Source organism: Syzygium oleosum, unplaced genomic scaffold (assembly GCF_021117445.2).
Source record: "Syzygium oleosum isolate NSW1041296 unplaced genomic scaffold, Sole_v2.1 Sole_v2.33, whole genome shotgun sequence".
Lineage (NCBI taxonomy): Eukaryota > Viridiplantae > Streptophyta > Magnoliopsida > Myrtales > Myrtaceae > Syzygium > Syzygium oleosum.
This window is the reverse complement of record NW_026607517.1, coordinates 2,931,550-2,958,103: the sequence shown is the minus strand read 5'-3', so window position 1 is coordinate 2,958,103 and position 26,554 is coordinate 2,931,550. Positions and strand designations below refer to the sequence as shown.

General features: G+C 43.3%; 4 protein-coding genes across 4 annotated transcripts; all 4 read right to left on the bottom strand.

Annotated features, from left to right (window-relative positions):
* Window positions 1-453: 453 nt before the first annotated feature.
* LOC115672617 (subtilisin-like protease SBT1.6) lies at window positions 454-3,125 on the bottom strand. Its single transcript, XM_030594472.2, has 2 exons — window positions 2,464-3,125; window positions 454-2,363 (listed from the first exon to the last, which is right to left on the bottom strand). The coding sequence occupies exons 1-2, from the start codon at window positions 3,084-3,086 to the stop codon at window positions 662-664; spliced, it is 2,325 nt and encodes a 774-aa protein (XP_030450332.1). The 5' UTR covers window positions 3,087-3,125; the 3' UTR covers window positions 454-661.
* A 6,252-nt stretch (window positions 3,126-9,377) lies between these two features.
* On the bottom strand, window positions 9,378-11,300 carry LOC115672415 (actin-depolymerizing factor 5-like). The gene is made up of 3 exons (XM_030594219.2): window positions 11,180-11,300; window positions 10,795-11,054; window positions 9,378-9,860 (listed from the first exon to the last, which is right to left on the bottom strand). Exons 1-3 carry the CDS (start codon window positions 11,198-11,200, stop codon window positions 9,710-9,712), a joined length of 432 nt encoding a protein of 143 aa, XP_030450079.1. The 5' UTR covers window positions 11,201-11,300; the 3' UTR covers window positions 9,378-9,709.
* Window positions 11,301-13,952: 2,652 nt separating this feature from the next.
* On the bottom strand, window positions 13,953-18,710 carry LOC115672809 (uncharacterized). Its single transcript, XM_030594764.2, has 3 exons — window positions 17,378-18,710; window positions 15,533-15,878; window positions 13,953-14,357 (listed from the first exon to the last, which is right to left on the bottom strand). The coding sequence occupies exons 1-3, from the start codon at window positions 18,412-18,414 to the stop codon at window positions 14,097-14,099; spliced, it is 1,644 nt and encodes a 547-aa protein (XP_030450624.1). The 5' UTR covers window positions 18,415-18,710; the 3' UTR covers window positions 13,953-14,096.
* A 1,094-nt stretch (window positions 18,711-19,804) lies between these two features.
* On the bottom strand, window positions 19,805-24,385 carry LOC115672820 (peptidyl-prolyl cis-trans isomerase CYP21-1). Its single transcript, XM_030594774.2, has 7 exons — window positions 24,088-24,385; window positions 22,413-22,491; window positions 21,522-21,569; window positions 21,133-21,156; window positions 20,830-21,012; window positions 20,632-20,707; window positions 19,805-20,176 (listed from the first exon to the last, which is right to left on the bottom strand). The coding sequence occupies exons 1-7, from the start codon at window positions 24,208-24,210 to the stop codon at window positions 20,014-20,016; spliced, it is 696 nt and encodes a 231-aa protein (XP_030450634.1). The 5' UTR covers window positions 24,211-24,385; the 3' UTR covers window positions 19,805-20,013.
* Between the last annotated feature and the right edge of the window lie 2,169 nt (window positions 24,386-26,554).

The following is a 26,554-nucleotide window of genomic DNA, read 5'->3' as shown; positions in this document are numbered from 1 at the left end:
ATACAATCGAGAGACTCTCAACGGCTAGTGAATCTTCTCCTCCCCAGTCAGCAGACCATTGTTCCATACCAGACACAAGACAGTGAGACATCTGTCGTAATGCAAAAAGGACTAAACAAATGACCTTCCCATTTGTATTATACGAGAAAGTTTCAGATTTGAGGCTTCTTCACGCTTCTCAAATTGCTGGTGCTAAACTGGGGAGATCAGAGAAGTGCGACAGGACTGCACGCAAGAGAAGAAACACCCACTTCGAATTCCGTAGTGGGTACGACTTTGGAAGAGAGAATCACAAAGATTGGGTTGTACCACTTTTGCTCGAATCGGGTTCAAGCCTCCTTCACAATCTGACTGTTTTACATGAAGTTACTAAGAACATAATCATACAGAGACTGTGAAAGTCCATCTCTATATGCATCATCAGAGTGAAAAAAAGAAGTTGCAGTCAAGCAGAAAAGAAACTTCAAGATGCATATTTCAAGACTACGGCTCCAAAGAGAGCTCTTCCATGAGAGAGCCGAATCCTACGCTTCGTTACTCGCTCTTACTTCACACTTGCACTTTCCCTAAGCAACTCTTCCAAACTATATAACATAAGCTAAAAACATGTCCTGATCAAGAACCACCGTTTGATCAGCATCAAATCTACAAGCCTAACCATTCACATCATGGTTATTTCCGTAACGGCGATGGGGCTCCTCACCACGTGCTTCCCATCGGACCAAGCAAGCGACCCGAAGGCCGCGCCCGAGTTCCCGAGCTCCAAGTTCCGGGTATCTGCCGACACAGTCACCACGTAGCTCTGCTTCTTGACAGCCTCCGTGAACACCAGCTTGGCCGGCTTCACGCTTATGGTGACCCCTTTCGGCACCGACTCGACCCTCACCCGGTAGACCGCGTTCGGCTGGCCGACATTTGTCACGGTCCGGATGAACGTCTTGCTCTGGACCCCCGTTGACGACGTCAAGAAAAGGGCGGATATCGATGGATAATTCAGGTTCTCTGGTAAGGGCTTCTTGGCAGGGCAATTTGCCGGCGATCGAGTGATCACCTGAATGACCTTGTTGGAATAACCGATCGAGCACAAGAAGCTCACGTAGTCATCGTTAGTAATGTCATAGACTAGTCCTGGGTCCATAGCAAGATCCAGATGTAGATGCCCAGCACCGAAATCATAAGGGCTCGCAGGCTTCCCAGTGGATTCATCACTGATCAGCTGGTTCCTGTTATCAACCAAATTGGCCGTGGTCATCATGGCAGATCGGATCACGGCAGGACTCCAATCTGGGTGCGCCGACTTGAGCAACGCAGCGGCGCCGCTCACGTGGGGGCAAGCCATCGAAGTCCCCGACAGGATGTTAAACTCGGTCTTCCTCTTATCTGAGGCCAACCCAGTCGGACCGACTGCATCGGTCCAAGCTGCCAAAATGTTCACCCCCGGGGCAATTAAGTCTGGTTTCAGGATTTCCGGGTTTAGCCCGTTCGGGCCACGACCCGAGAATGAGGCCACTACCGGAGCTGGCTTGATCCCGATCAGGGTACCGCGGAAATCAATGGTGGCAATCGGGTTTGCAGTCGACGAAATATAGGACTTCACTGCATCACCCTCGGTAGCACCGAGTGCAGCAGTGGGAATGACATGAGCATCACCAACTAGGCCTTCACCATTAGACATTCCGTTCGCAAGAATCATGCCGACGCCACCAGCTTTCTGCACCACCAGGCCTTTCGCAACCCGGGCGGTGCTGCCGCGGTCGCAAATTACGATCTTGCCTTTGACGAGATTCGGATCAAGAGAATTCTCCATACAGAGTGAAGCAGATAAAACCCCTGATTTGCCAGGATAGACCAGGGGATACATTTTGCCGCCCAAGGGCGGTCCAGAGTACAGGGACACGCCGGATAGCTTGACTCGGTTGCCGAGGGTCACATCAGCCGGGAAGTTCCGGTCGATTGTGCCAGCGCCCACTGAGGTCAGCCACGGGGCAAGGTTCGTCACCGACATCCCGTTCGGCCCGTCATTGCCCGCCGAGGCCGAGACAAAGACCCCATGCGCAACGGCCCCATACGACCCGATTGCAATAGGGTCGAGATAGTATGGCGGGGAGACCCCGTCTCCGCCGCCGATCGAGATTGATATCACGTCCACACCATCCTTGACGGCGGCGTCGAAGGCCGCGAGGATATCAGAATCAAAACAACCAGAATCCTTCCAACAAACCTTGTAGGACGCAATCCGTGCTTTCGGCGCGACCCCCTTCGCGATCCCGGGTGCGTAACCGGCCATGGAAGCTTGGAACGTGTATCTTCCAGCAGCCGTCGACGCCGTGTGCGTGCCGTGCCCGTCGGCATCTCTCGGCGACCTGTGTCGGAACAAATTCAAAAGGTACTAAAATCAGCTCAGTTTTGCACAGTATATAGGACTAAATCAGCTCAAGAGCTGCCAACTATCAGATGAATCACCTGAACTCGACCGTCTCGTTGATGCCAATCGCCGGACCGGCAGATCTTCCGGCGGCCTCGCTCCCCTTAGCGAAAAACCTCGCTCCGACGATCTTCCGGTTACAGCTCCTGGAGGAGAACCCGACGCCCGCCTCGCAAACGCCCTTCCAGCGCTTCGGCACGGGCCCGAGGTTGCGGTCCGAGAAGCTGCGCCGCTCGGGGGTGATGCCCGTGTCGAAGACGCCGACGATGATGTCGGACCCGTAGTCGGACTCGGACCAGAGGCCGCGCTGGTTGCGGAGGCCGAGGAACTGCGGGGAGCGGGTGGTGTGGAGGCGGCGGCGGTGGTCCTCGAAGGCGGCGAGGACGTTGGGGTGGCGGAGGAGGGCGGAGGCCTGGGGCCCGGTGAGGGTGGCGGAGAAGCCGTGGAAGACGGTGTCGTAGGTGTGGAGGATCCGGGCCGGGTCGGCGAACTCGGAGGAGTACCAGTGGTAGTGGGTGGGGAAGATGGAGGGCTTCGAGCTGGAGTCCACGCGGACGATGTAGGTCGCCGCCGCCGCCGCCTCATCGGAGGAGCAGCGGACGGAGTAGAAGAAGGAGAAGAAGAAGAAGGAGAGAGCGAAGAAGAAGAGCGAAGAAGCCATGAGAGCGATAGTGAAGGAAGTGAGTGAAGTGTGCGACAGCAAATGGCGTGATTGATATAGTTAAGAATTATTGTCTTTTCCCTACATTTTTTTTTTAAAAATTAGTTAATTATTTTTTAGGTTAATACCACGAAAAATTCTAAACAAGTACGTCCGTAACAAATTTTTTTCAAACTAAACTAAAAAACTGATACATTTATGACAAATTTACTAACAGATATCCGTGAAAAATTTACTTCAAACTAAACTCCAGATTTGTACATTTGCAACAAATTTACACTCTATTAATTTTCGTTAAATTGAATTAATACCAACAAAAACCACAAACTAATATTAATTCTAAGATAGGTAAATAGCCACGTGTCATCCAACTCAGCAATTTAACGGTACGATTTAACGGAAACTAATAGGAAGGCAAATTTGTCATAGATATATCATTTTGGAGTAAATTTGTTACATGTGTACCAATTTAGGGTTTTTCATCTTATGAAATCCATTTTTAGTTTTTTGGAAACATTATCGTTTTGATTTTTTTTAATGACGGTCTAATTAGATTAAATAAGATGTTTTGTTGGCGAGTGGGGGGAAGGATATGATATGAGTTTGTCGCTTAGGATAGGTGGGGTTTCTTCGCACCAGGATGAGTCAGCCAGCCTAAATATCTGCGGGACCCCTTCGATATTTTTCAACCCTCCCCTTCATTTTTCCTTTTTTTTTTTTATCTCTTTTGGACCCCACCATTTTCCGTTTTTCAATCCACAAATTCAATTTCGATTCCAATGGGGCCCCTTTTTCTCTTTTAATTCTCGAGATTGCCCCCATGCCCTTTGCACCTTCCAATGGAGTGCTTCCACCATCCGCACTGGAATTTCAATTCGGGAACCTATCGTGGCCGATCGCACATTTCGCTGTCTCGCTGGATTGAGGGCGGCGTGGAAAATCGGAATATCCGAAATGTCTCGTTATTATTCTTCTTTTTATTGCTTTACAAATGCAATAAATCGTGGTTGGTTAATGTGAGGATTAATATCACGAAAATCCTCAAATTGGTATACTCGTAATAATTTTACCCAAAATTAATTTTCCGATCATCAAAAACCCCAAACTGGTACACCGATGACAATTTTACCCCCGTTAGCTTCCGTTAAATTTTATCGTCAAATTTTTTAGTCGGATAACATGCGACGGTTGACGGGTGTACCACTTTGAGATTTTACTCTTCGTATGTCACATGTGTATCGGTTTGTGATTTTTCGTGATATTAATTCAATTTAACATAGGATAAATTTGTCATAGATGTATCAGTTTTGAGTTTTTGATTGTCAAAAAATTAATTTTGAATAAAATTGTTGTAATTTGATGGTATTAATCTTAATGTAACGGGCATGCTATTTGAAAGACGCAACAACTACAAAAAAAGAAGGGGGCAAATTCCAGGTTCACGCTGATTTGACCGATCGATGTTTTTAAAATTAACGGCCGGAAATTACGAGCACGCCCCTCTCCCTTCCTCCCTCCTCCTCCCCGCTTCCCGGTCACGTGCCTCGCACGCGCGTGGTCTCTCGCCGGTTCCCTACTCCCTCCCGTACCGTAGCAATTCCTTTTCCTTTCGTTGCGGATATCTTTCTTCGCGGGGCCCTTCTACGGTTTTTTTTTTAACGGTCCGTATTTCTTCCCTCTTCCTTTATTTTATTTTTTATTTTTTTTATTTTACCGCACTTGGCTCGCAAAAAGTTAAAAAGGCGAAATTCAAGTTGGGAACACGGCTTCTTCGTGAATATGGCCAAAATTACTTTGCTCGGAATTTCTCGCGTGTACCCGGATTCACGAATCGCGACTATTGATCATGCGGAATTTCACACATGAGCTTGCATGAAAATTCGCGTGATCAGCGATTTTAATTGGTCCGATACGCTAAATTCGGATTCCAGGCAAGTAATTCCCCTTCTCAAATAAAAGTAGAAATACCGATATTTCTCGTTCGGATCCCATTAATCAGCAACTGATTAAGAAAAATACGTAATCTTCAATTCGTTATAATACTCTATGTCATATCGTGTGTATAATTACTGCTTTAAGAATTGAATTATATGCTTAATAAAAAGCGAATCTTTCTCTCTTTTTTTTGGGTAGTTATTATCATAATGCCACTACTATTGTCATTATCATCATCTTTTTCGCTTTACATGAGGAAAAAGCGGGGAACAATCTTGGCCAGGCTGGTGAGTTTCGGGAGGGGCTGCCCACGCAGAGATGATTGGCACAGCTGGAACCGCGACCCTGTCGCGACCAACCTCCGAAAATTTTTAAAATTAATTTTGGGCAAAAATTAAAAATAAGTGTCAACAAACCCCTTTAAAGCTTTCGATCCAACGGAGGCGGCAGCCGATCCGGGAGCCTGGCCCCACGGTGGCTGGACGGTCGGATGCGCGCGTGCAGGGTCCCCGGCACGAGGAATGATGGCCACGGGATCGTGGCACTGTGGTGGTCCGATGCGTTTTCGGGCTTTTTTACGGCGTTGAATTATTGTCAGTGGACTATATAAGGACGAGGGAATTCGGGCTGATGTTGGCGGGATTGACGGAAAATCGAAAGGGACGGTTGCCTTTGTCTTTGGAGCCTGGTTTTTTGCAAATCTTGCTTAATCAGTTCAACGCTGGAAAAACTCGCTTTGACCTTGCTCTTCATTCAAAAGAAAAACAGGGGATGACAGATTGACGGTGCTTAGTAACGTTGTCTTGGAAAATGAATTTGGAGACCCGCCAAAGTTAGTGACTTTTACGACCGACACATTAACCACAAACACAGAATAAACATCCCGAATCGAATCTCCTCCATTCTTGCTCTTTCTTCTTTTTAATTTGCTTTCTCCTGGTTTTTCCCAATCTCTGCCACCACCTCCTCCTCCCCCTACACGATCGTTCACAGAGCAGACACCCTGCATGAGACCCATCGCGCCGCTCGTCGTCGTCACCGTTGAACCCCTGCCCTAGCCGTCATGCACTTTGCTAGCCATGTGTGCGCATTCGCCGGGGCTTTTTATTGTGAAATTTTGGTGGGGTCAATGCCAACTATTCTAAAAGCTTTAAACTGTTAAATGAATACGTTATTTAATATATAATTATTTTAAAACTCCCCCTCACGCTTAGTCTAGTCTTTTCTGCCCAGTACTAAGCGTTGACATATTTAATTGGGGAGGCAAATGGGGCCTAGAAAGATTTGAAATCAGGACCTACAATTCTGATACCATGTAATATTTTGATGGGACCACTGTCAATTATTCTAAAATCTTAAATTGTTAGATAAAGGCGTGGTTTAATACATAATTATTCTAACATTTATCTCAAGAAAGGAATTTGGCGACCAGAGCGGTTTCTGGAAGGAGGGTGTTGTGATGTAGCAACGTGGGCCTGACGGGCGTTAATGGAGATTCAAGTTTTAGATATCTTGATACATAAAGATATATAAATTAAATGGGAGTAGACCTAACACTGTGCTCATACATGATAGGGAGATTGTTGAGATGCACGTGTGAGTTATGTTAAAGATATTCTACATCGGAAAATTGATGTGGTATGGAGCAGTTAATATATCATAGTTGGCTCATAACTCATTGATTTAAGTATTTGAATGAACGTGAGTCCAACTAAATACGTTGACGGTCTCAAACTTGGGTATCCTCTTGGCGATCTCTTCAGGTGAAGATATCGAGTTTCCGCTGCGCATTCCCAACACTTAATTGCCTCGTATCCAAAAACAATAGTCGGAGTTTTGTGTATTAAAATTGACCTACAACGAAATTGTAAAATGAGACGACACATTTTTAATTGATGGACTCGTTTTTCTATAACCCGAATAATAGGCACCAGTGTCAGTGCCCGGGCAGTGGCTCCAAAGCAAAGGGACTATGTCAAGAGTGAACCCTTTTTTTCTAAGGAGCCCGTCCCCTTATACTAAGGAGGGAGGAGCCATGTCGGGCACGGACCCAACCAGGTTGGTTGCTACATTACTGCGGTCGTGCCGCGTTAGACGACTGGCATCCACGTTAGTGATTACCGATCAAAATTGGCCAGAAGAATTACATGGATAAATTGTCAAAAGGTTTGAGATTAAATTGGCTAAATTGAAAGGTTTATGATTGAATTGACACATATACATCGATTCCTTATCGCGCCACCCTCCATAATCCTCATCATTCATCAAAATCACATTGATAACTATAGACTATAGTCTCGACCGACCCCATTATTCCGAGGCACTTTCTTTTTCACTTCGCTATAATGACCCCAAAATATCGAAATCATTCCACACTGCAATCCATGATAACGTCCCACGCCCCCCACTGATTTCCCACAAAATTCGTGCAGTTCTTGCAGATCCACGAGCATCGGAATCGTACACCGGCGACTGTTAGTTTTCTCCGGCTCATTGATTACAACAGGTGAAAACGATGGAGATTATTGACAGGTCTCCCGCATTCAATTTGGGGCACATGCGCGTTTCGCGCATTGATTTCAGCAAATCTCTCGTTTCCGGACGATGTCTCGTTGAAGGTTGGAATGTTGACTTTGTTTTGCCGACATCATTCGGTAGTTGAGTTGGTGTTCGATTGCTGCATGGAGCAATCAAAAGTTTCGACTTTGTTACTTTGCTTTTTTCCCCCCACCTTTATATCGAGCTGACTTCCCTTTGCTGGAATGCGCGTGGTTAACATGCGGCTTTTGTGTGATTAAAAACATAGGTTTTGATAATGACTCGATGTTGCGGTTTACGGTTGATACGGAATCCTCGGTTTCCTAACAAAGAAAGCGAGGGAATTCAGGTCGATGAAGACATCGCAGTGAATTGTTGAAATTGTCATATCGCGATGTTAATGATAAAAAGCAAAATGCAGGGGCAATTTTGTATGCGCGCGAACCGGTGTTATTCGAAATAAAAGAGAAAATCCATGGTTGAAATGATCACTTACTTTGTGGTTTGACTTTTTTTTTTTCCTTTGATTTTTCCCCTTAATTGTGGAAATCATCATTATAAGATGGCGAGATGATGGGGATTGTCCTTGGCGATGGGCCAAGACATGATCGTTTTCTTGGTATGGGCCTTTGTTTGGTAGATGGTCTTTACAATCATCAATCATCATTTCTAGGCCTCATTTTCGGTTCTAAAAATGATGCTTTTCTTGTCATTCTCACCCAAATAATTCGCAATGTGTTGTAATTACTTTCCCTAAAACTTCAAAAAATAAAAATTAAAAAAATCGAAGCGTGGCGATTTGTAATTGGGGGCCCAAAAGAGTCCAAAAGTCCAGCCCAGTCAATATTGAGAGCCCAGTCCACATCTCCATCGATTTTTTTTTTTGAGCGGGTCGAATCTCCATCGAATTTACTCTCGCAGGATTTACCCTCTCTCGGATAAGGATGAGACGGGGCACGTGCCGGGTTGCATCTCCTATCTCCCCCGCCCATCTTGACCGTAGTCACCCCACGATGTACAAATGACTTGTCGTCGTCTGAGAAAAAATTCGGGCGATGTTATCTAGTGAACGGCGTTGTCCTGTCATGATACGGAGCTACCATTCCGCATTGCAGCTTCATATCGTGTTGCTTTGTACAAGTACTCAAGCCTTTTAGAAAGAGCCGCTAAGTTTTAAGTTCGTGGGGCGCTCCAGTTTTCGCCCAGAGGACGTGCCATTTAGACACGTCGTCGCTCTTTGTCGTGTCAGCTGCCATATAAGCTTAATGACGGAGAAAAAGTTCAACGGATCTATCGGAGGGGTCTGTCATTTGGCATTTTGGCCCCCTTCTATCATGTTAAGCGAATAAAGGCCCTTCCTATTAATCTCGATGCCGAAAGGTGAATTTGAGATAAGGCCACACGTCCCCCCACTTCAAAGACAAAGACGTTTTACCCTTTGTTGTCAAAAACGTCATTAACAAGAAATAATCCCAAATTATTACGGATCGCTGCTTTTTTCACGCCCCCGAAAAAGAAAAGAAATGACGCACGAATAACAGTCAAGGCATACATCATGATTAAAATTACCCCCCTCACCTAATTAACTTAAGATGGAAAAAAGCTTTACACACGCTTCAGATTCGCTATGCCTTTGCATGCTATTCTCTTTATTGTTCGTTCATGCGCATTTATAAATTCAATCATTTCTCGGGGCTTTCGACCTGTTTCGAAATCAAATCGGACCTAATCGGAGTTATCCACAAAAAGGGATCAAAATCTTTCGCTATCTTGATTTGTTGATTGCCGCTACTTTTCGCACCAGTCGACGACACAGCGAAAGTCGCAAAAGGGACGTCACTTTCGATAATTAGCGAAATACAGATAAGAAGAGACAGACTTTTTTCGTCGTCGGGTTACCGAACGCCATTAGCGAAAATCCTTATTACGAGATTAGAGGGAGGAGGGGGCGGGGGCGAGGAGGATTAACTTACATTAGTGAGCCAAGAACCCTAGAAAGGTGAGAGGCAAACATCAGGGGCAAAATGACAAACACATCTACTTGGAGAGTTATTAAATAAGAGGGGGGGGGGGCCCGAAAGAAGAGGTGAGATGGGGACAGGGCACCATCATCATCCCATGATTAAGGGTAAATTGATCAGGGGTCGGATCTACTTGGCCCGGTCCCTAATCACATCGAAGCCCATCTCGGTCGGGTCGGTCGCCTGGAGCTCGTAATGGACACCCTCCAGTGCCCTCCTCAGACCGGCTTTGGAAGTCGCATACAGCATCTTTGCTCTGATCCTCGATGCCGTCGGTGACCTGAACGACACATCATTTTAGGGTCATCAGCAAACTATGAAGTGGGAAGAATTAGCTAAATCATCATCATCACTCGGGTAGTGCAAACGATCTTCGTGTTCAGATCATTCGATATTCGATGTCGGTCTTGCGTTTCATGTGGTCCTTATCATATCCCTTCACCGAACTTAATCATCGCATGCGAGCGGGTTTTGCTTTCCGCCCGATCGTCCGTTTGTCTGGGCGTCGGTGATCTTGGTACGGACCTATCTCGCTGAGAACCCAATCTCCGACAAGAATTGATGGTCTGGTGTGACATCGGATCTCATGGATCTCCGGGTCCGAACGGGAAACTCACCGGCAAGAGATGGTGGGATCCAACTCCATTTACCATTATTAAAGTTAAACAGCAAGGCTTAGGAAATAGGAAAGATGATAAAGTTGTTGCCGCACTCGCAAATAAAGCCAGATTAGAAAGTGAATAATCTGTGATTATCGCCTTTCTTTATTCTCTTTCTCCCTCCATCTCTCTCATCATACAAGAAGACAAGCAAGGTCGGATTTGAGATCTGAGAATTTGTGGGGACAGCTCTTATCAAGTAACTTTAGTCTAGAAAAGCCACCTAAGTTCCAATAAATCTCGGGCATTTATATAAGAATTTGTGTTCGCTATGTGCGCAATCAGACGCATCAATGTTATGATAATTGTACGAAGCTTAGTTTATACGACGTTGTCAATGATTGGTCTTAACGCACGTCAGATTTTTCGCAAGGGACTAATTGATTTGTCCCGCTTGATCTTGTTTATATACTGAGCAATGACAATTATAAGCTAAGGAACGATATTTAATTGGAGTTATGATCTCGAGCATGAATATAATATAGGAAGGTGTTGACGTTTTGAAAGAGAGAGAGAGAGAGAGAGAGAGAGAGAGAGAGAGTACGGTGGACGGACCATGCAATGAAGAAGATCTTGCTCTTCCGGCAGTTGTCGACGGTGACGAAGTCGAAGTCGAAGACGGCGTACCGACAGTCGTCGTCCGGGAGGGAGGCGGCGAGCTCGTCGAAGCCCTCCCCGGGCCCGCCCACCTTGTCGACGGTGACCAGCCTCGACTTCTCGTCGATCTTGAACACGATGAACCGGTGCACCTTCTTCCACTTCATCTCCATGAACGAGTTCTTGCACTCGTCGGCGACCCACATCCCCGTCGTCGCCTGCAGCCCACCGGCACGAGGTCAAATTAGCCCGGGAAATCGAATCCGACAAACACTATGGACGGGTTCGCGGATGGATAAGAAAACGAACGAAAACAGCAGAAGAAATCGAAAGATCGAATTACCATCTTGAATGCCATGGCCATGGCTGATGATGCTGATGATGGAAGGATTTTGGTAAAGAGGTTGTGAAATGCCTTCTTCCTTCCTTCCTCCCTTCTTACTTTTCTCTGAGAGAAAAGGGTCTGACTGGGGAGCTGGGACGCTTCTTGATGTTATATAAAGACGTGGGGGACTACAACACCACTAAATTTGTTGAATTATTACAAGTTTGTCCACCCCATATGGTCTTAGACATTGCGCTATTACTTTTTCTTCTTGTTATTATCCTCTTCATGTAAATTTGTTTATTTTAATTTAAAAAGTCAAACTTGGTCTCTACATATGGTGGATTTGCCTTGTCTTCGATTTGGCATCAATCCGGAGGAGTGTCTCCCCCATAGTATTAGTACCATCCCTCTCTCCAATGGTCCACCGGCCGCCTCTTCCAATTCAGCTCTTATTTCCCAATTTGCACCCACCCAAATCAATTGATGAGCGTAAGCATTCCCCGTGTAAATTGCTTTATTTTGGCAAAGAAGAACTGGATTAGGGTTTGGTCAATAAGTGAATCATGATACCGATTTGAAAAGATTCTAATTGGAAAATTTATCTTTTTTTGTATCAAGTATTTGTGCATCGTCATGCATAAATTTGATTTGACAACCCAAGCACGATATCAATCAAAAAGATTCTAATTGAGAGTCTCGGTTCCTCCTCTTCTCATTTTCCCCATTTTGCATTGAAATTGTTCATCGTCTTGTCTGTGTTAAGTGTCACGATCCGAGCATGATTAGCACCACTACTGGAGCGACGAACTAATCGGGCAAAGCCTTGGAAAATCATCTCAATCACGTGAGCAAATCGATGACTTTCTTTAAAACTTTTCTTGAGTCCCAACAAATTGAATCCGAGCATAGGAAGTGTAAATGAGATGTGGTAAGATGGAGTGGTCCCATCTCGGATCTTACACCCACATACCCGACTCAGTGTAAATGAGATGTGGTAAGATGGAGTGGTCCTATCTCGGATCTTACACCCACAAACCCGACTCTTTTTACTTTATGTTCCCCTTCTCCAAAAAACCATTGTCTTTGCGTAAAAGCAAAGGAAGATTAAAAAGCAAAAAATTGAACCTCTTTTTTTTTTTTTGGCAATTTCGAGCATGGATAAGATGTAGAGAAGGGGCAGGTTGGTGAATGAATGCTAAGGCCAAAGTGAATAAGCCTCGATAGAAACGAATTAACATGCATTTGCATGTGTCTCTGCATACAATGCCTCCAATCACCGTCTACCCTTGATTTGCCATGATTGCTCTGTTTCCCTAATCTTCAACACATATATTGACTTTTATCCCACAAGATTTCACATCCCCATGGGTTTGTGGGCATTCCCTTGATAATTCTATGTGGAAATATGTGAGAGGCATTCATGGGTTTGTGGACATTCCCTTGATAATTCTATGTGAAAATATGTGAGAGACATTCGCTTTTTGATTATGGGGTTAAAATACTAAATTTTATATTTATAGGAACAGGGTCTCGGAATACGCGGCGAGCTTCCCATCGGATCTTCCCACCATCTCTGCAGCAAGGTGAGTCGGTTAAAATGACCGGTGTGTGCGGATATAAGCCTATTGTGTGATTGGAAAAGTCAAATTTCGATTGATCATATCGTTCTAATAAAGAAAAAACTATTTTGAAGTTTTACAAGTGCTGCAACGAGTTTGATGTATATGATAATGTGGGCTCGAGCTCGAGATAGAGAGAGAGAGAGAGAGTACGAGCATAAAAAAACGGGTGAGAGGGAAGGCGTACAAGCACAAAAAAACGAGCGAAGGAAGGTGAACGGATGTGGTTGTGGGGAGACAATGGACTCATGTGGAACGAACCACTCTCTTAACAAAACGACGATCAACAGGCCCACAACTGACTGGGGCAGATTGCATTTGTTCCTAGAATCTCACACAGTTCTTCAAATGGTCCAAATCCCACATAACAGATTTGCCAGTTAAATCCTGGGTGTGATCATATATGGTCGTGGTTGATCTGCGTGTACCTGCTTCAAGTTTAGTTGTTTAGCTTCTTCCTGGTGGAAGCACTCCATTCACTGTCCAGCTTCTTTCTTGTTAATTGTCCCTACCATCTTTCACAATCACTTAAAGTTCCCGGCCATCTGTTAGTGATTCTACAGGATCCTGGGTAATTGTTCTTGGATGACATAATGATATCCGAATCTGTTGAAAAGGCACGACTAAACATATTAATTTCCGAATGCAATCTCTTGCTAGCAGTGCTGATCAAGAATGTAAAGTCCTCTGCTGAATGCCACCTTCTCTTGATCAAAGAATGTAAGTCCTCTGCTGAATGCCACCTTCTCTTGGTTGAATCGACTTCGAGGAGTTTTCTGCCTTTTTTTTCTTAGTTCCTGCTTCGATCAGGATGATATATTCTTCCTAACTTGGAATGCCGGGATGACTGGTTTGAGATAGACAGCAAGACATGCTTTCCCAACTACGAAAGAAAAGAGAATTGACACGGCGCATGATACGTGCGTAACTGCGCACATTATTAAGAAACCTGTGCCATCCCATGCCTGATTTTGGGAGGTGTTGCGCAGGCCATTTCCTCCTCAAGGAAGCGACAATTGATAAAGCAATTTCACATAATATTTCCGCAGTTCTGTATTTTCCTTTCTAAGGTGAGACGGATTTATATTCATGAATGGAGATGAAATCAGCTATTGCTCCTGTTTCCTTTTGTAAGCCAAAACTGCATGACAAACTTAACTATCCATCCCTTGCCAAAAGAATCACTCTTTATTGACAGCCTCAAAATTGTACAATCCAACAATTGAAGGTATGAACTTGCCAACACGGCAGTTATAACTTCCACTGAGAACAAATTGGAATTACAGAATCACAGAATTTGAACACATGATTACTCATACAGCAAGGGTCCGCGAGACGAGAGCCGACCTACTGTTTCTACTGAGGGGAAGATGAACATAGACCTCGTGGACATCCTGTTTACAGACTTCCCCTCTATCCCTATCTACGGCATAGCACACGTACACGGTGTCTATCACATTGTCCAAAACATGGATAAAGAAACCCATCACCACAATCAGCAGCACCCATGCCAGAACTGCCAAAAGGTAAGAGTCCACTCCAAGGTTGCTTACGCCTTTTAATATAGCCCATACCTGAAAATTCACAAGATCAGAACACAATACCAGGCTACCAGCAATCTTGAGAGAGAGAGAAAGAGAGAGAGAGGGTGTGTGTGTGTGCGGACATATTATCTAAGGGGTGTTCAAGGTTCCGTTTGGTTTGTTGTGGAGGTAATTTTAGTCCAAACCAAACTTATCGGTTTGGGAAAATATCAACCCAAACCCAAAGAAACCAATAAACTCACAACTCAGACCAAACCAATAACTTAGGTTTGTTATCGTTACCATCAAGTCAATACACAAGTGAGAAGTTTAATACATACTCAAATTATCAAACTTCAGCATGCAATGGAAATTGACAAAAAAAGAAACTATTTCTACACAAATATTGAAAAAATGAATATCATCAAATCAATTATCAATAACATTAAAAAATCATCTAACTAAACATAAGAATCACAAAAGATAATGGAACACTTTCATGTAATAGTTTAGAACTTAAATGGGAAGAACTTACTTGGTTAGGTTAAATTACAAATATTATTGGTAGAAAGGACAATAAATTGACTAATCGAACTTATCGGTCTGGTTTGATTTAATCGGTTTCCAATATTATAAACCAAAACCAAACCAATAAACCAACATCAAAATAAAAGAAAAAGAAAAAAGATCCATAACAAAACCGATAAACAAAACTTACCAGTTTTATTTGGTTTTCTTCATTCACTTTTTATTGGCTTATTGTTTTTCATGAACACCCATCATCTAGAGCAAGCATTTCAACTGTTATGAACATAAGAGTGGTGCCACCAATTTTTAAAGTCAGAGGAGGACTACCTATGTAGAAGCAAATCAAGAAAGATTCCACGAGATCTACACTGAAATCTACTCTTCACTTTTCAATATGATTCAAGGGCATTGGTGAGGGTAGTCCGTACATTCAGATTTCTATGCTCAAAAGAAACTAGGGTGTTTGGTCTTGACTTAGTTGGTTGAAAAGATAGGGCAATAAAAAGGGGAACCACTCAAAGGCTCAATATATGTGTTCTGAACGCCTGTGACTACATGCTCATGAATGTCTTGAGTAGAACATAAGTCATCAAATTGGAGGTGGGGATCGCAAAGACGACAACTTGAACAAACCCAAAACCACTCCCTCGATACGGGACATTCAACTGAAAGACTTAAATCTGATTTCAACCACTTACCACAACTGCATATATTGCTGAGAATACAAAAACAATTCCTGCTAGTAATCGGGTTGAAATAGTCTCCACAAAGACAGCAGAAAGGAGATTGCGCTTCAAAAGCTCATATGTCATCCTAGCAGATGTGCAGTAGGCTTCACCTGTAATGGCCGCAAAGTTTATGGTGAACTTATTTAAAAATTCAACTGCCAATAGTAAGGTGTTAACGCAGCAACGGAGCACAAGGTTCACGATTCCAGGGGCATCTTCCCGTTTCGCACCATCGACTGCAGTCCGCACCATACGAACTACACAAATAACTAATCCAGAGAAACATATTGTTCCCGAGGAGGGACCAAAAGCATTCCTGTATGATCACAAAGAAAAGGCATTTTAAATTACAGTTTATCTTTTTCCAAGGAAAAATATGTCGCTAGAGACTCCTAATATTTCTCCCCACCAATATGGAGGAATAATGTTAGAAAGGCTTAACTAAGATAATAGTTATAATGCTAGAACTGCTAAGGGCTAACCCAACTGTGAGTATGTTAACCAGCCATTCATGCAAGCTTTTAAAAGAAGTAAATTACAGATCCTACTTAGTAAAACTACGAATGCAACAAGAGAATCATATAGGAAGTGGTGGAGCCTATAAAGGAGAGAGAGAAATAAATCCAAGAGAAAAAAGGCTATAATGAGATGCAACGCCAGAATCCGAAAAGAAAATGGCCAGAGGACATTCTATTAGTCAGACCAGTTGAGAAGAGTTCAAGGCAGATATAAAGTCCATATTTTCAGAGATCAGCAAAAGACTACCCAAGATAGTACTTCTAATGATCTTTTGGTGGCAGGTACTGAAAAAAGAGAGAGCTGCACTCTGAATTTATGTAACTCAAACATGGTTTATTGCAATTCTGCAATCTACAGGGTGGAACTTGCTTGAGTCTCCTCAAGCTTAAATCACATGCAACCAATATTTCATATTAGCATATTTCAATTAGCTCCTCAAGAACAGCGACAATGAGCAGAGCTGCACCTCACAATGCTCATGAACATTTACATCAGGGATAAAAATTTACTAGTGCAATCATCCTGCAGCATTATGCCCCCAAGTAGGGCAGTTTCATATGAAGAAGCATGGGTGACTGAACATGGAAGGTATTTAATGTCCCATGAACTCGAGTAACTTTGATGAGTAAAGATTCGTAAGATGGTGTTATAAAGAATTATAGAGAGGCTAAAAGCATAGCACAGTTGTGGTGAGTACAAGTCCATTCAACAGCCCCACAAAATGTTGGAAGCTAAGTGAAAAGAAGAGTTCATGCAACCAAAGGATAAGACCAACACTTCAAGTTGATTGATAACCAGCAGCTACGTTTTTCTTCCAATTTCTATTGTGGATATATAGTTAATTGTTCACATTGATGTATCTGCAAGGGTCACTTGGCATGCATGCATTGACATCTACAGCAATATTACACAAGTCTCATTCTAGTTTCATAGCTCGTAATGACTCAAGTCAGTTCGACAGAATTTATGAGTGATGGTTATTGATAGTCATTCTAAACCGTTGCTTATTAAAAATTTCCCAGCTATAATAGAACATGCAATCAAGAGCGAATCCGCTCTGTACTAAAGTTGGTGCACGGTGTGTCTATAACTATGGCACATGTGTACATTTCTTGCTGACTCACAGCATTATAAGAGTAACCATCTAAATTGTGAACATCAACCAGCTAATCTGGGTACAGTACGAAATATTGCTGCATCTAATCTTCCAAGTTCCAACCTAGTTAGGAACCATCTTCTTTTCCCTGAACAAGAGAGAGCATGCAAGAAACCACACGAGACCTTGTAGGAAATTACCTTAAAGAACTTCTAATACTCTTCCTTGGAGTTGTATCCTCCTTGGAGAAGTACCACTGGGCAATGGTTCCGCTGATCACATAAACCTGAGCTTCAATCGTCACCGTCAAAGACCACAGCATGGTAAGGATCGCCAATGCAAAATAAGCAGGCACCCAACTATCTTGCTTCCATTTACAGGTATACTCATCATCCGATTCGCTTGCGACAATTTCCCCATTTTGCCTGGCGAGAACCAAGAACACGACAATGGGAGCATAGTAAATCAACAAACCTAGGGTCATACACGGCAACACCGCAAACAAGGCCAAGTTCCTCGACAGGGCATCGGAGGCGACCCCAATTATCCTCACGGTGAGCTCGATTCTGTGCCAATTAGCCACAAAGATCCAGACGATCACGGCAATAACCAAGAACACGAACACCAGCACCAAAATCCTATAAACCAAGGGAAAGTCGTCGCTGCAGCTGGAGCTGACCGTGCAAGCAACGAACCAATAGACATTCAAGAAAACGGGCATCAGCACGAAGAAGGGCAGCGAGGCGTAAACGACCTGCTTGGTGTAGTGCTTGAGCAACAGGAGGAGCGAAAAGCAAATGGGCACGCTCAAGATCAGAGTAATAACAAGAACCCATATCAAATCCGTCACAGCACTAGACGACAGAGAGGAAGAAACGTAGAGGGCGTCGCGCCGAGCGAGGGAAGTGGAGTTCTTGACGCAGGAGGCGGAAGTGGAGCTGTAGGAGTAGGAGGAGACGTCGGAGTACGCGGTGTTCCGGTGGAAGGCGGAGAAGATGCCGAAGGCGAAGGTGAGGAGGACGAGGAGGAGGAACAGGACGAGGAAGGGCAGGTCCTTGAAGGGGCGGGGGCCGTGGTTGTAGGTGATCTGGAGGTACTGGGTCGGGTCGGGGTCGGGCCCGGGCTGCTGGTCGGACTCGGGCGGCGGCGGGGGCGTGGAGAGGAGGGGCTGCGACGGCGAGGAGGAGTCGTAGAGGGAGGAGGCGGGCGGCTTGCCGGCTTCTTCCGTGCTGCCCATAGCTAGAGAGAGAGAGAGAGAGAGAGAGTCAGAGGAGATGATGGTGTTGTGTGCGTTGACTGTTACTCCCACAGAGTGAAGATGGAGACGAAGATGAGGACGGGTTGGCAAAGGTCGGTTTGTACAGACGAAGATGGTGAAAAACTGAGCCGCGGTTTCTCTTCTTTCTTCTCGATTTCTTCTTTTCTTTTTTCTGCGTATGTCTCCTTCTTGTCATCTACTGGTTTGGTGGCAAACTGGCGTGGACCATGAGAGCACTTCCGTCAGGTGAAAAAGTGGGAACCCTTGGGCGGAAAAGAAGGCAGCTTTGAGGATGTATGATGAACGTTTATGATTTTTATATAGAGTTGAGAGGCTAAAATTACGAGTTGATTAGGCCTCCACTAGGAGCATTCTATCTTTGTTAATTTTGTCAAGAAGCCGACCTTTTCTTTTCGTTGAAATGGAGAGGGCCTTGTTGCGAGACGGGGACACGAGAGTATTTGATGAACCATATCTTGTTCCTAAGTCAGAATCTTATCTCTCTGTCTTATTTTAAGCAAATAAAGGAGTAGAGCCCAGCCATAGCCATCGAACGAGATCCCATCAAAAGCAAAAGCAAGCCATATGCGTTTCCCAGCGGGGTCATCAACTTTTCCCCATCGAACTCGTAGTTCTTCTTTCGCCCAGTTCTCCATTTGAAGAGGGCAGGGATCTTAAACATTAGAAAATTCTCATCAGTTCGCGCTGAGGGAATGGCCCCCTGTCCTTTGATTTCCATACAAAAATCATTTTAAATAGGTAAATCTTGAATCACCAAGTAATGAATCAGGTAAAGCTTGAATCACCAAGTAATGAATCGAGAATTATACGAGTCGAAATCTGAACTATTGATCCGAATGTAAGATTGCTTACATGCGATAAAACTAACGGGCCACGTTTCCCTCGATCCTTGATCGTAGAACTCTTGCCACCTTGCGTCTAATTAGCGGATGACAAACGCAGAAAACTTATCTACTTTTAATTTTAGTTAGGTTTGCATGCATATTAATGAACTGGTTTAACGTGGTATCACGTCCTCATTACCATTCCATCATTTAAATATACTATTTCTATTCTATCATATCTTCGTTTGAATTGTTCTTAGAACAAGCACAACGACCCCAAGTCAAATACCAAAATCAGGTAAGAAATTCCCCTCCGGCGCACACATTGATCCGATCAAACTTTGTATCAATCGCATCGACCGAGAGGCGAAATTCTTATCAGGACTCGTGCGTCGGGGACTGGGTGATGAGACCAAACTCCTGTAGATTATCTCATGGATGGAAGAGCAGACCCAAAGCAAAAGGCCAGAAATATAGTTGTGTGAAACCTATTCATCTACAAAGAATACATCGTAGAAGCCGGGTACAAAATAACAACCTATGGCATTTCCAAGAACTGTAGCATGGTGAATGTTAGCGTTGGAGTTAGCTGGGTAGCCACCAGCTTTCAGGACAAAAGACAAGGGGCAAAGAATGTCGACCAAAGGAGAGAACCTCGCTTCCAAGTCCTGTATATGCGATTGGGCTTTCGTGCTAGTTATCCTAACTGCGTGTACCCAAAAACAAAAAGTGGTCACCTTTCCTCGTCCCACTTACTTTTCGGAATCTCTCCAGAGTCGGCGATTATGACTTTCTTTCTGGGCTTTCCATTGTATGTTCCAGCTCCACCTTCGATTACATAAACAGTGTCCATGCCTTGAATAACCCTGCCGAAAACAACATGCTCTCCATCCAGCCTGATACATTCAGAAGAAATGAAGGCAAATTAACCTAAGAATAATAAAAGTAAAGAACGATAAAAATGTAAAATGGAACCTCAAGAACCTCATGCAAAATACTTAATTTTAGAACATCCTGCAGTCTAGTTGTCTCTTTGAGTGCAGGTGCATTGTCTCTTTCTTGAGTAAAAGCAAGGAAAGAAGATAGAAGAAATCAGATGCCACGAATGAACTTGGAGAGCGAATAAATATTTAGTGACACCTATTCAAGTCTTTAATTTCACAAAACTACTTTTTGAACACAGGCCATAACCAGATTGACCAAACGACCTTAGCATCCAACCAGTGGGGCAGTTGTGATCTTAAAGGACTACATCAAGCCCATAAGGCACTAGAAATATGATTTTCCCGAATCATGTTTATTAGGCGAATAGAATAAATATTTAATCTAAGTAATCCACATGAAAACTTACCAGCTGGCTTTGACCGTGGTAATAAAGAATTGTGATCCATTAGAGTCGGGGCCCGAATTCACCATGGAAATTACACCTGTAGTTTTAAAAGAACAAAGATATCACAATTTTGCAATCTCTATGATATTCAAAAAGAAGCAAGACTCATGACTGTAATGAACCAAAAATAGACTACTCAAATCTAAAACGAACTGATACCTGCGTGGGAATTCTTTATCCTAAAATTTTCATCAGCAAAGGTGCCACCATATATAGATTCATATCCTCTTCCATCACCATAGATTATATCTCCACCTTGGATCATGAAGCCAGATATTATACGGTGAAAAGGTGTTCCTTTGTAGTGGAGTTTTTTCCGCCTGGCACTCTTGCCTTTTTCCCCTACAGATATAGAAATTAGTGAAGGTTAATAAAGATGACGTCAGGGTGCTCTTCTCAGCAGTTCCGGGTGCACCAAACATAATGCTGTCAAACTGCTAGTGAGGATAAACCACAACATACCTGTGCACAAAGCCCGGAAATTTTCTGCAAAAGAAATAACTAAAAGTCAGGCAAAGCTGTTGCTTGAGCAGATCATAAATGCCCAAATATGAGAGATATCTCTAAGAGAAATACAAACATCTGGATCTTTCACAAAAAGAAAAAAAAGTGTAGAGCCTCAAAGAAGAAGAAGATCGGGGTAGTTGGATACAGATCAAAGTATCTGTCATCTAAGCAGTACTGTTTTTCAATTTCCAGACATCTACGGAAACTGGTAAAAACAAATATTTCCGTATTTCTGGCTGCCCTAATACTGAAACAACAAATGGGAAATGATTACTCTCAAGCTCATGATTAACAAATGACAAGGCAACATGACTTTGGTAGAGACACACTCAGTACTTACGAACCTACAGTTTTTGGTACCACCTTGCCATATAATCCAATCACAATTCTACCTGCATAAGAGTGTAATCTTAAAAAGGTTAGATCATTGATAAACAGCATGCATTATAGCAAACAGATGCTCAAATTGTTAAAGTTGTCTATGGACTACCATTCGACAAAGAAGCCTATATAATTAGGAAAAATCTATATTGAGAAGTAGATGTCAAATTCCTGCAGATATTGAACAAGTACTACATATGATGGTGATTTGTTTCGCCTTGAAGGTGTGCCCCAGGAGAAACAAGAACCACGTAGAACCAACATATTTGGCTCGACAGTATGTGGAGAAATAACCTCATAGTTTACCATAATTTTAAAGGAAGAAAAGACTGTTAAAAAAAGAGGGGAAGGGATTTTAAGAAAGGATTTATGAAACCTTGTTTGGTTGGTTTGATAGGAGAGGAGATAATGGATTTGGAAGGATGTCTTTTTCCCCTCATATTGTTGATTTCAGTAAGTTTTTAATCCCTCTGAATCCCTTCAACAGTGACGGGATGATTTGGAGGGATTTGAGAGTTACTATTGTTTTTGCCTTTTTTACCTCATTTCCTTCCTTTTTCCTTCAATTCTCTTCGTCTCATCCAGACAGTGAAATTACCCTTCCGTTTGTTTTCGTTTCTTTTTCTCTTTCAGTGATTGATTGAATCATACTTTTTCCTTTCAACTGACTCCATCCAAACAGAGTGTAAAAGACGGAGGAAGAGCATTTTGCTCTGAAGAATAAAACACAGATACGCAGAAGATAGGGTATAGACGCCTGCACTTGTGCTTGCATGAGTAGACAAATAGGTGTGTGTGTGTGTGTGTGTGTGAGAGAGAGAGAGAGAGAGAGAGAGAGAGAGAGAGAGAGATACCTAAATGCTGCCCATCAATGTCAACATCCAAGTATACTCTGTGGGTAATTTCAGGCTCTTCTTCTACTTGGTCTCCTCTCTAAGCATTAAAGAGGAAGTAATTAGAAATATTATCCATTAGTACAAGAATTACAAATAGCATTTTCCACCCAAGAGGATTAACTAATATAGGCAATGTGAAACACTTATAAAGCCAATAACGCCGTCACTGTACGGGGGTGATATCCCCTCGGTATCTTTTCAATAGAATTTTGTTTGTCTTTCCAAAATAAAATGCTGCCGTGGGTGTCAAAGAGACCATCAGCGAAATAGGAAGCTATTCTACCTTCTCAAGTAGTTATAGATGGATCTAAAAGAGCATATTCTCATTTTAGTTCCATGGCTATTCTTTTCATAACTCATGGCGAGCTGCATGATTCTTGAGAAGGTAGAATGGCCTTCTCCCTTTTCTACTTCACAAGATAGGCACACTAGAGGATGCTCCAGCTGTTCAAGTAATCCAATGGGTTTTGAACACCTACCCATAAGACAACTCTTCTATTTACAGGAGTACTTACTACACACTCTCAACTTACTTCATGCTTTCTTCACTTCTCTTTTTCCCCTCATTGCGGGTTGGTCAATCGTATACCCTATACAGTTCAGTCCAGTCCAAGTAAATATCCGATCTAAAGGGCTTAAATATGTGTTAATATCTAGCAGCAAGATCAACTTCTTTCACCCAACCATAGATGTAATATCCACTATTTGGATAAGATATAGTCTATATATCAAATTCTTGGGCTTTATACTGAGCTAATAGTTGGACTACTCCACTTATTTCCTCTCCGCATGTTCATCTGTAAGCATTCCCTTCAGATGCGATTGCCCCTAAACTACATTGCTAAATTCCGCATACTCCTCCACTAAGCCATCCCGAAAATGAAAGCAAAACACGTAATCAGTCCAAGATCATCCAATGCCTCGCAAGATCTTCCCAATTCCTGTTCTATGAAGCCGACCAGAGGCAATATGCGGGGCGGGGGAAAAAAAGGTCCGCCAGCTAACTCTCCACACCAAAAGCAACTGAGGCTCAGTACCCTCTAATTCCAAATTGAAATCAATGCTTGCCCATCGTAGCAAACCAGAGAATCATGTAAAGTTCCACCGAAACTCGCATCTACCATACGAAACATTGGAATACCCAAGTTACATCTCAGTCGTAGCCAAAGGGCACACCATCTAGCATTTCAACAGCATCTGATCATCAGCCTAACCCGAACGCTCAGACAAAGGCTCACAATACACGAAAGCATTCTCTATCAACTCGACACCGAGCTTCTCCTTCAAAATTAAGAAACTAAAAACCGAAAAAACGAAAAAAAAAAAAAAGGGGCTTATGATCGTGAACAATTGCTAATCGCTGACAATGTCTAGAACATGCTAGAGGCAAAGCACAAAACAAGGACTCCAGGCGCTCGCTCCGCAAAATCAAACACGACGTTCAAAAGCTCCATTTGATAACACCACCCCCAACAGAATAGCTCCGACTCCAAAATGCGCAGCGCGAATTCGATACCCAACACAGAGGGATAATCACCACGAGATCCGAATCACTCAGAACCTAAGCTTCGCGATCAGAATCCACACCGACAGACAGACAAAAACGCACGCGTAAGTGAACAGGAGATCGCACCTGTCTGGAGAAGGAGAAGGAGAAGGAGAAGGAGAAGGCGAAGACGAGGAGGACGGAGAGGGCGAGGAAGGCGAGGAGGATGAACCGAGGCTGAACGAGAAGGGAGATCTCTCGACGCATCATTCCCGAGTCGCAGCAGCAGAAGGCATAGAAGAAGAAGAAGAAGCAGAAGAAGAAGAAGAAGGCGCGCCGCTCGATCGTCGTCGTCAAACCGCGTCCCCTGGAACCTCCATCGAGCTTGGGGAATCCTCAATTTCGATCCGTTCCGCGCATGTCGATTGATGGGGAATTCAGCGAACTTTGGGGACCGTACTGCTACTCTTCGTCAGTGGCAGACATACGAGTGGGAGATCGGAGGTGCAGACGAGAGATTATTATTCTAACATGAGATAATTACACAAATGACATCCAAACTTATTTGGGCAAATATGAAATGTACTCCATGAATTTTTAATTTGTTCAATATGATCCATGAATATAATCCCTAAACATTTAATTAGCGCGACGTGATCCATGAACTTTTTGGCTTTTGGTAAATGTTCGCTCAGGTCCCTAAAATATATGATCATATCTAATGCTATCCTTCTTTTAATCCAAGTTCAGGGACCACATCAGATACTACTAAATTGAATATGTACGAATAGTTTCGGGATCACATTGAACAAAATAAAAATTTAGAGATTACATTGCCTTATCATGTTGAACAAATTAAAAGTTCAGAGACGACATTGCAGATTACTCGGAGTTTAGGGACCGATTGGTGTCATTTTTCCTCCTAGTGTCGTTAATTGACAGGCCTTTTGGGTCGGTGATGTTGTTATTGTTACTTGTTCGACTGGGCGTAATTGCAAAGTGGATACGGGCTAACTGATTCGTCGGGCCTGATTACAAAAACGGGTCGAGCCCAACTAATACTAAGCTTTAGTCATTGGGCCGGGAAAAGTCCTTAGGATGCTAAACATGCAACTACAATCGGATCACCCGGCTTTCGCAATGATCTTTTTCTTGAAAGAAGATAGCTTCTTGACATATATTAAACTAAAAAAAATTAAATGCCAATATCAACACCACAAGTTAGATATTTGAAGCGGGTGAAGATCCTCTACCACGCACAATGCTTCTATAGGTAACTCGATCGGTACCCTGTTGCTAATACGTGTTAAATAAGGTATCTCCACCGACGATCAACATACGTTGGAGACAGGCCATGAAAGCGCGATGCATGATAGAGGATCCACGTCGAATTCGAAACGTATACGTAATTTTTACCTTGGCATAATTTGCTGGGTGAACACATCATATAAGCGACTTGAACTAGGTCAGGAAAATGGGCAAAAGAAAGAGGAAAAGAAGCGTCGGAATCCAAAGCCGTCGATAGACCTATCATGGGGAAAATTGTCCAAAAAGTCTTAAACATATCATACGACCAGCCAATTCAGTCTTGAACCTTTTGACGATTTGCCAATACAATCTTTCGGACCGATTATTGATAAATTTTCAAAAGGTTTGAGACTTAATTGACACAATTGAAAAGTTCAGAACTGAATTGACAAATCTTCTAAAAGGTTCAGGATTAAATTGACACAATTAAAAAATTTATTACCGAATTGGCTTCCGTACAATAACTTCAGCACTACAATTATCTCACCTACCGTGCATTTATAGCTTATTTCTTAAACAAAGAGGAACAGTTACTTCCCCGTCGACAATATTTTCTTTCAACAAAAGCGCCCGCGTTGCACCATGGACGACCACGGAGGCTGGCGATTGCGTCAGTCGGGTGTCACGTTCGTATCGCTGATTCGTCTGTCCTTCGTCAGGATCTGCTGGATCTGATGTGTGTGTGGGCGATGATACTGAAGCAGGACGTCGCTCCATAATCAGGCAATAAACTAACCAACCATATATTATTTCTCCAGCTAACCATCATCTCAGATCATCAGGAATCAGTTTCAGCTTCATCTCATCAAAGAAAATGAGAAGCAAAGGAAAATTAAAAACAACTGCACTGCATGCGTGACTGCTGCCAACCCTCTCGCTCCACCTCTCCAGCCAATGTCCGGACACCTAAACTTAATGTGTTGCAGGTGATGCATCACGTCATCTTAAATCGGGTTGTTCTGTTCGCACCCCCATGCATTTGATGCACAATAGCGGTGTGCTCTACGGATGAGTTCTTTATTTTAACTGTGTCGGTACCCGCATTTTCTCTGTATCTTTTTCTTCTCTTAAGAGAGAAAATACCCTTTAAAATTTTAAATCCCGGTGAATTCGATGCTTAGACAAGAATCGAGATTGAGCCTTTCATGGACCTTATTCGGATCCTAGCTTTATCTCAGTAAAGAAAAGTTAGGAAAAATAACGGTTAAAAGTACTGCATGCCTGGCTACTGATCTCTCGCTGTATTTTCCTGCGCCAATGTCCAAACACCTGCAAAATTTTAATGTGTTGCAGGTGATAGGATCAC

What these genes read in the sequence shown, in the direction of transcription:
- LOC115672415 (XM_030594219.2), bottom strand. Translation starts at nt 11,200, where the DNA reads ATGGCCATGGCATTCAAGATG. An exon ending in TGGCCATGGCATTCAAGATG is followed by an intron (nt 11,055 to 11,179) that starts GTAATTCGATCT and finishes GGTGGGCTGCAG; the next exon opens with GCGACGACGGGGATGTGGGT. An exon ending in AAGATCTTCTTCATTGCATG is followed by an intron (nt 9,861 to 10,794) that starts GTCCGTCCACCG and finishes TGTGTCGTTCAG; the next exon opens with GTCACCGACGGCATCGAGGA.
- LOC115672617 (XM_030594472.2), bottom strand. Translation starts at nt 3,086, where the DNA reads ATGGCTTCTTCGCTCTTCTTCTTCGCTCTCTCCTTCTTCTTCTTCTCC. An exon ending in AACGAGACGGTCGAGTTCAG is followed by an intron (nt 2,364 to 2,463) that starts GTGATTCATCTG and finishes GTTCCGACACAG; the next exon opens with GTCGCCGAGAGATGCCGACG.
- LOC115672809 (XM_030594764.2), bottom strand. Translation starts at nt 18,414, where the DNA reads ATGGGCAGCACGGAAGAAGCCGGCAAGCCGCCCGCCTCCTCCCTCTAC. An exon ending in AGTATTAGAAGTTCTTTAAG is followed by an intron (nt 15,879 to 17,377) that starts GTAATTTCCTAC and finishes GTGATCATACAG; the next exon opens with GAATGCTTTTGGTCCCTCCT. An exon ending in CAGCAATATATGCAGTTGTG is followed by an intron (nt 14,358 to 15,532) that starts GTAAGTGGTTGA and finishes GTGAATTTTCAG; the next exon opens with GTATGGGCTATATTAAAAGG.
- LOC115672820 (XM_030594774.2), bottom strand. Translation starts at nt 24,210, where the DNA reads ATGATGCGTCGAGAGATCTCCCTTCTCGTTCAGCCTCGGTTCATCCTC. An exon ending in CCTTCTCCTTCTCCAGACAG is followed by an intron (nt 22,492 to 24,087) that starts GTGCGATCTCCT and finishes TTTAATGCTTAG; the next exon opens with AGAGGAGACCAAGTAGAAGA. An exon ending in GGTGGTACCAAAAACTGTAG is followed by an intron (nt 21,157 to 21,521) that starts GTTCGTAAGTAC and finishes TTTCTTTTGCAG; the next exon opens with AAAATTTCCGGGCTTTGTGC.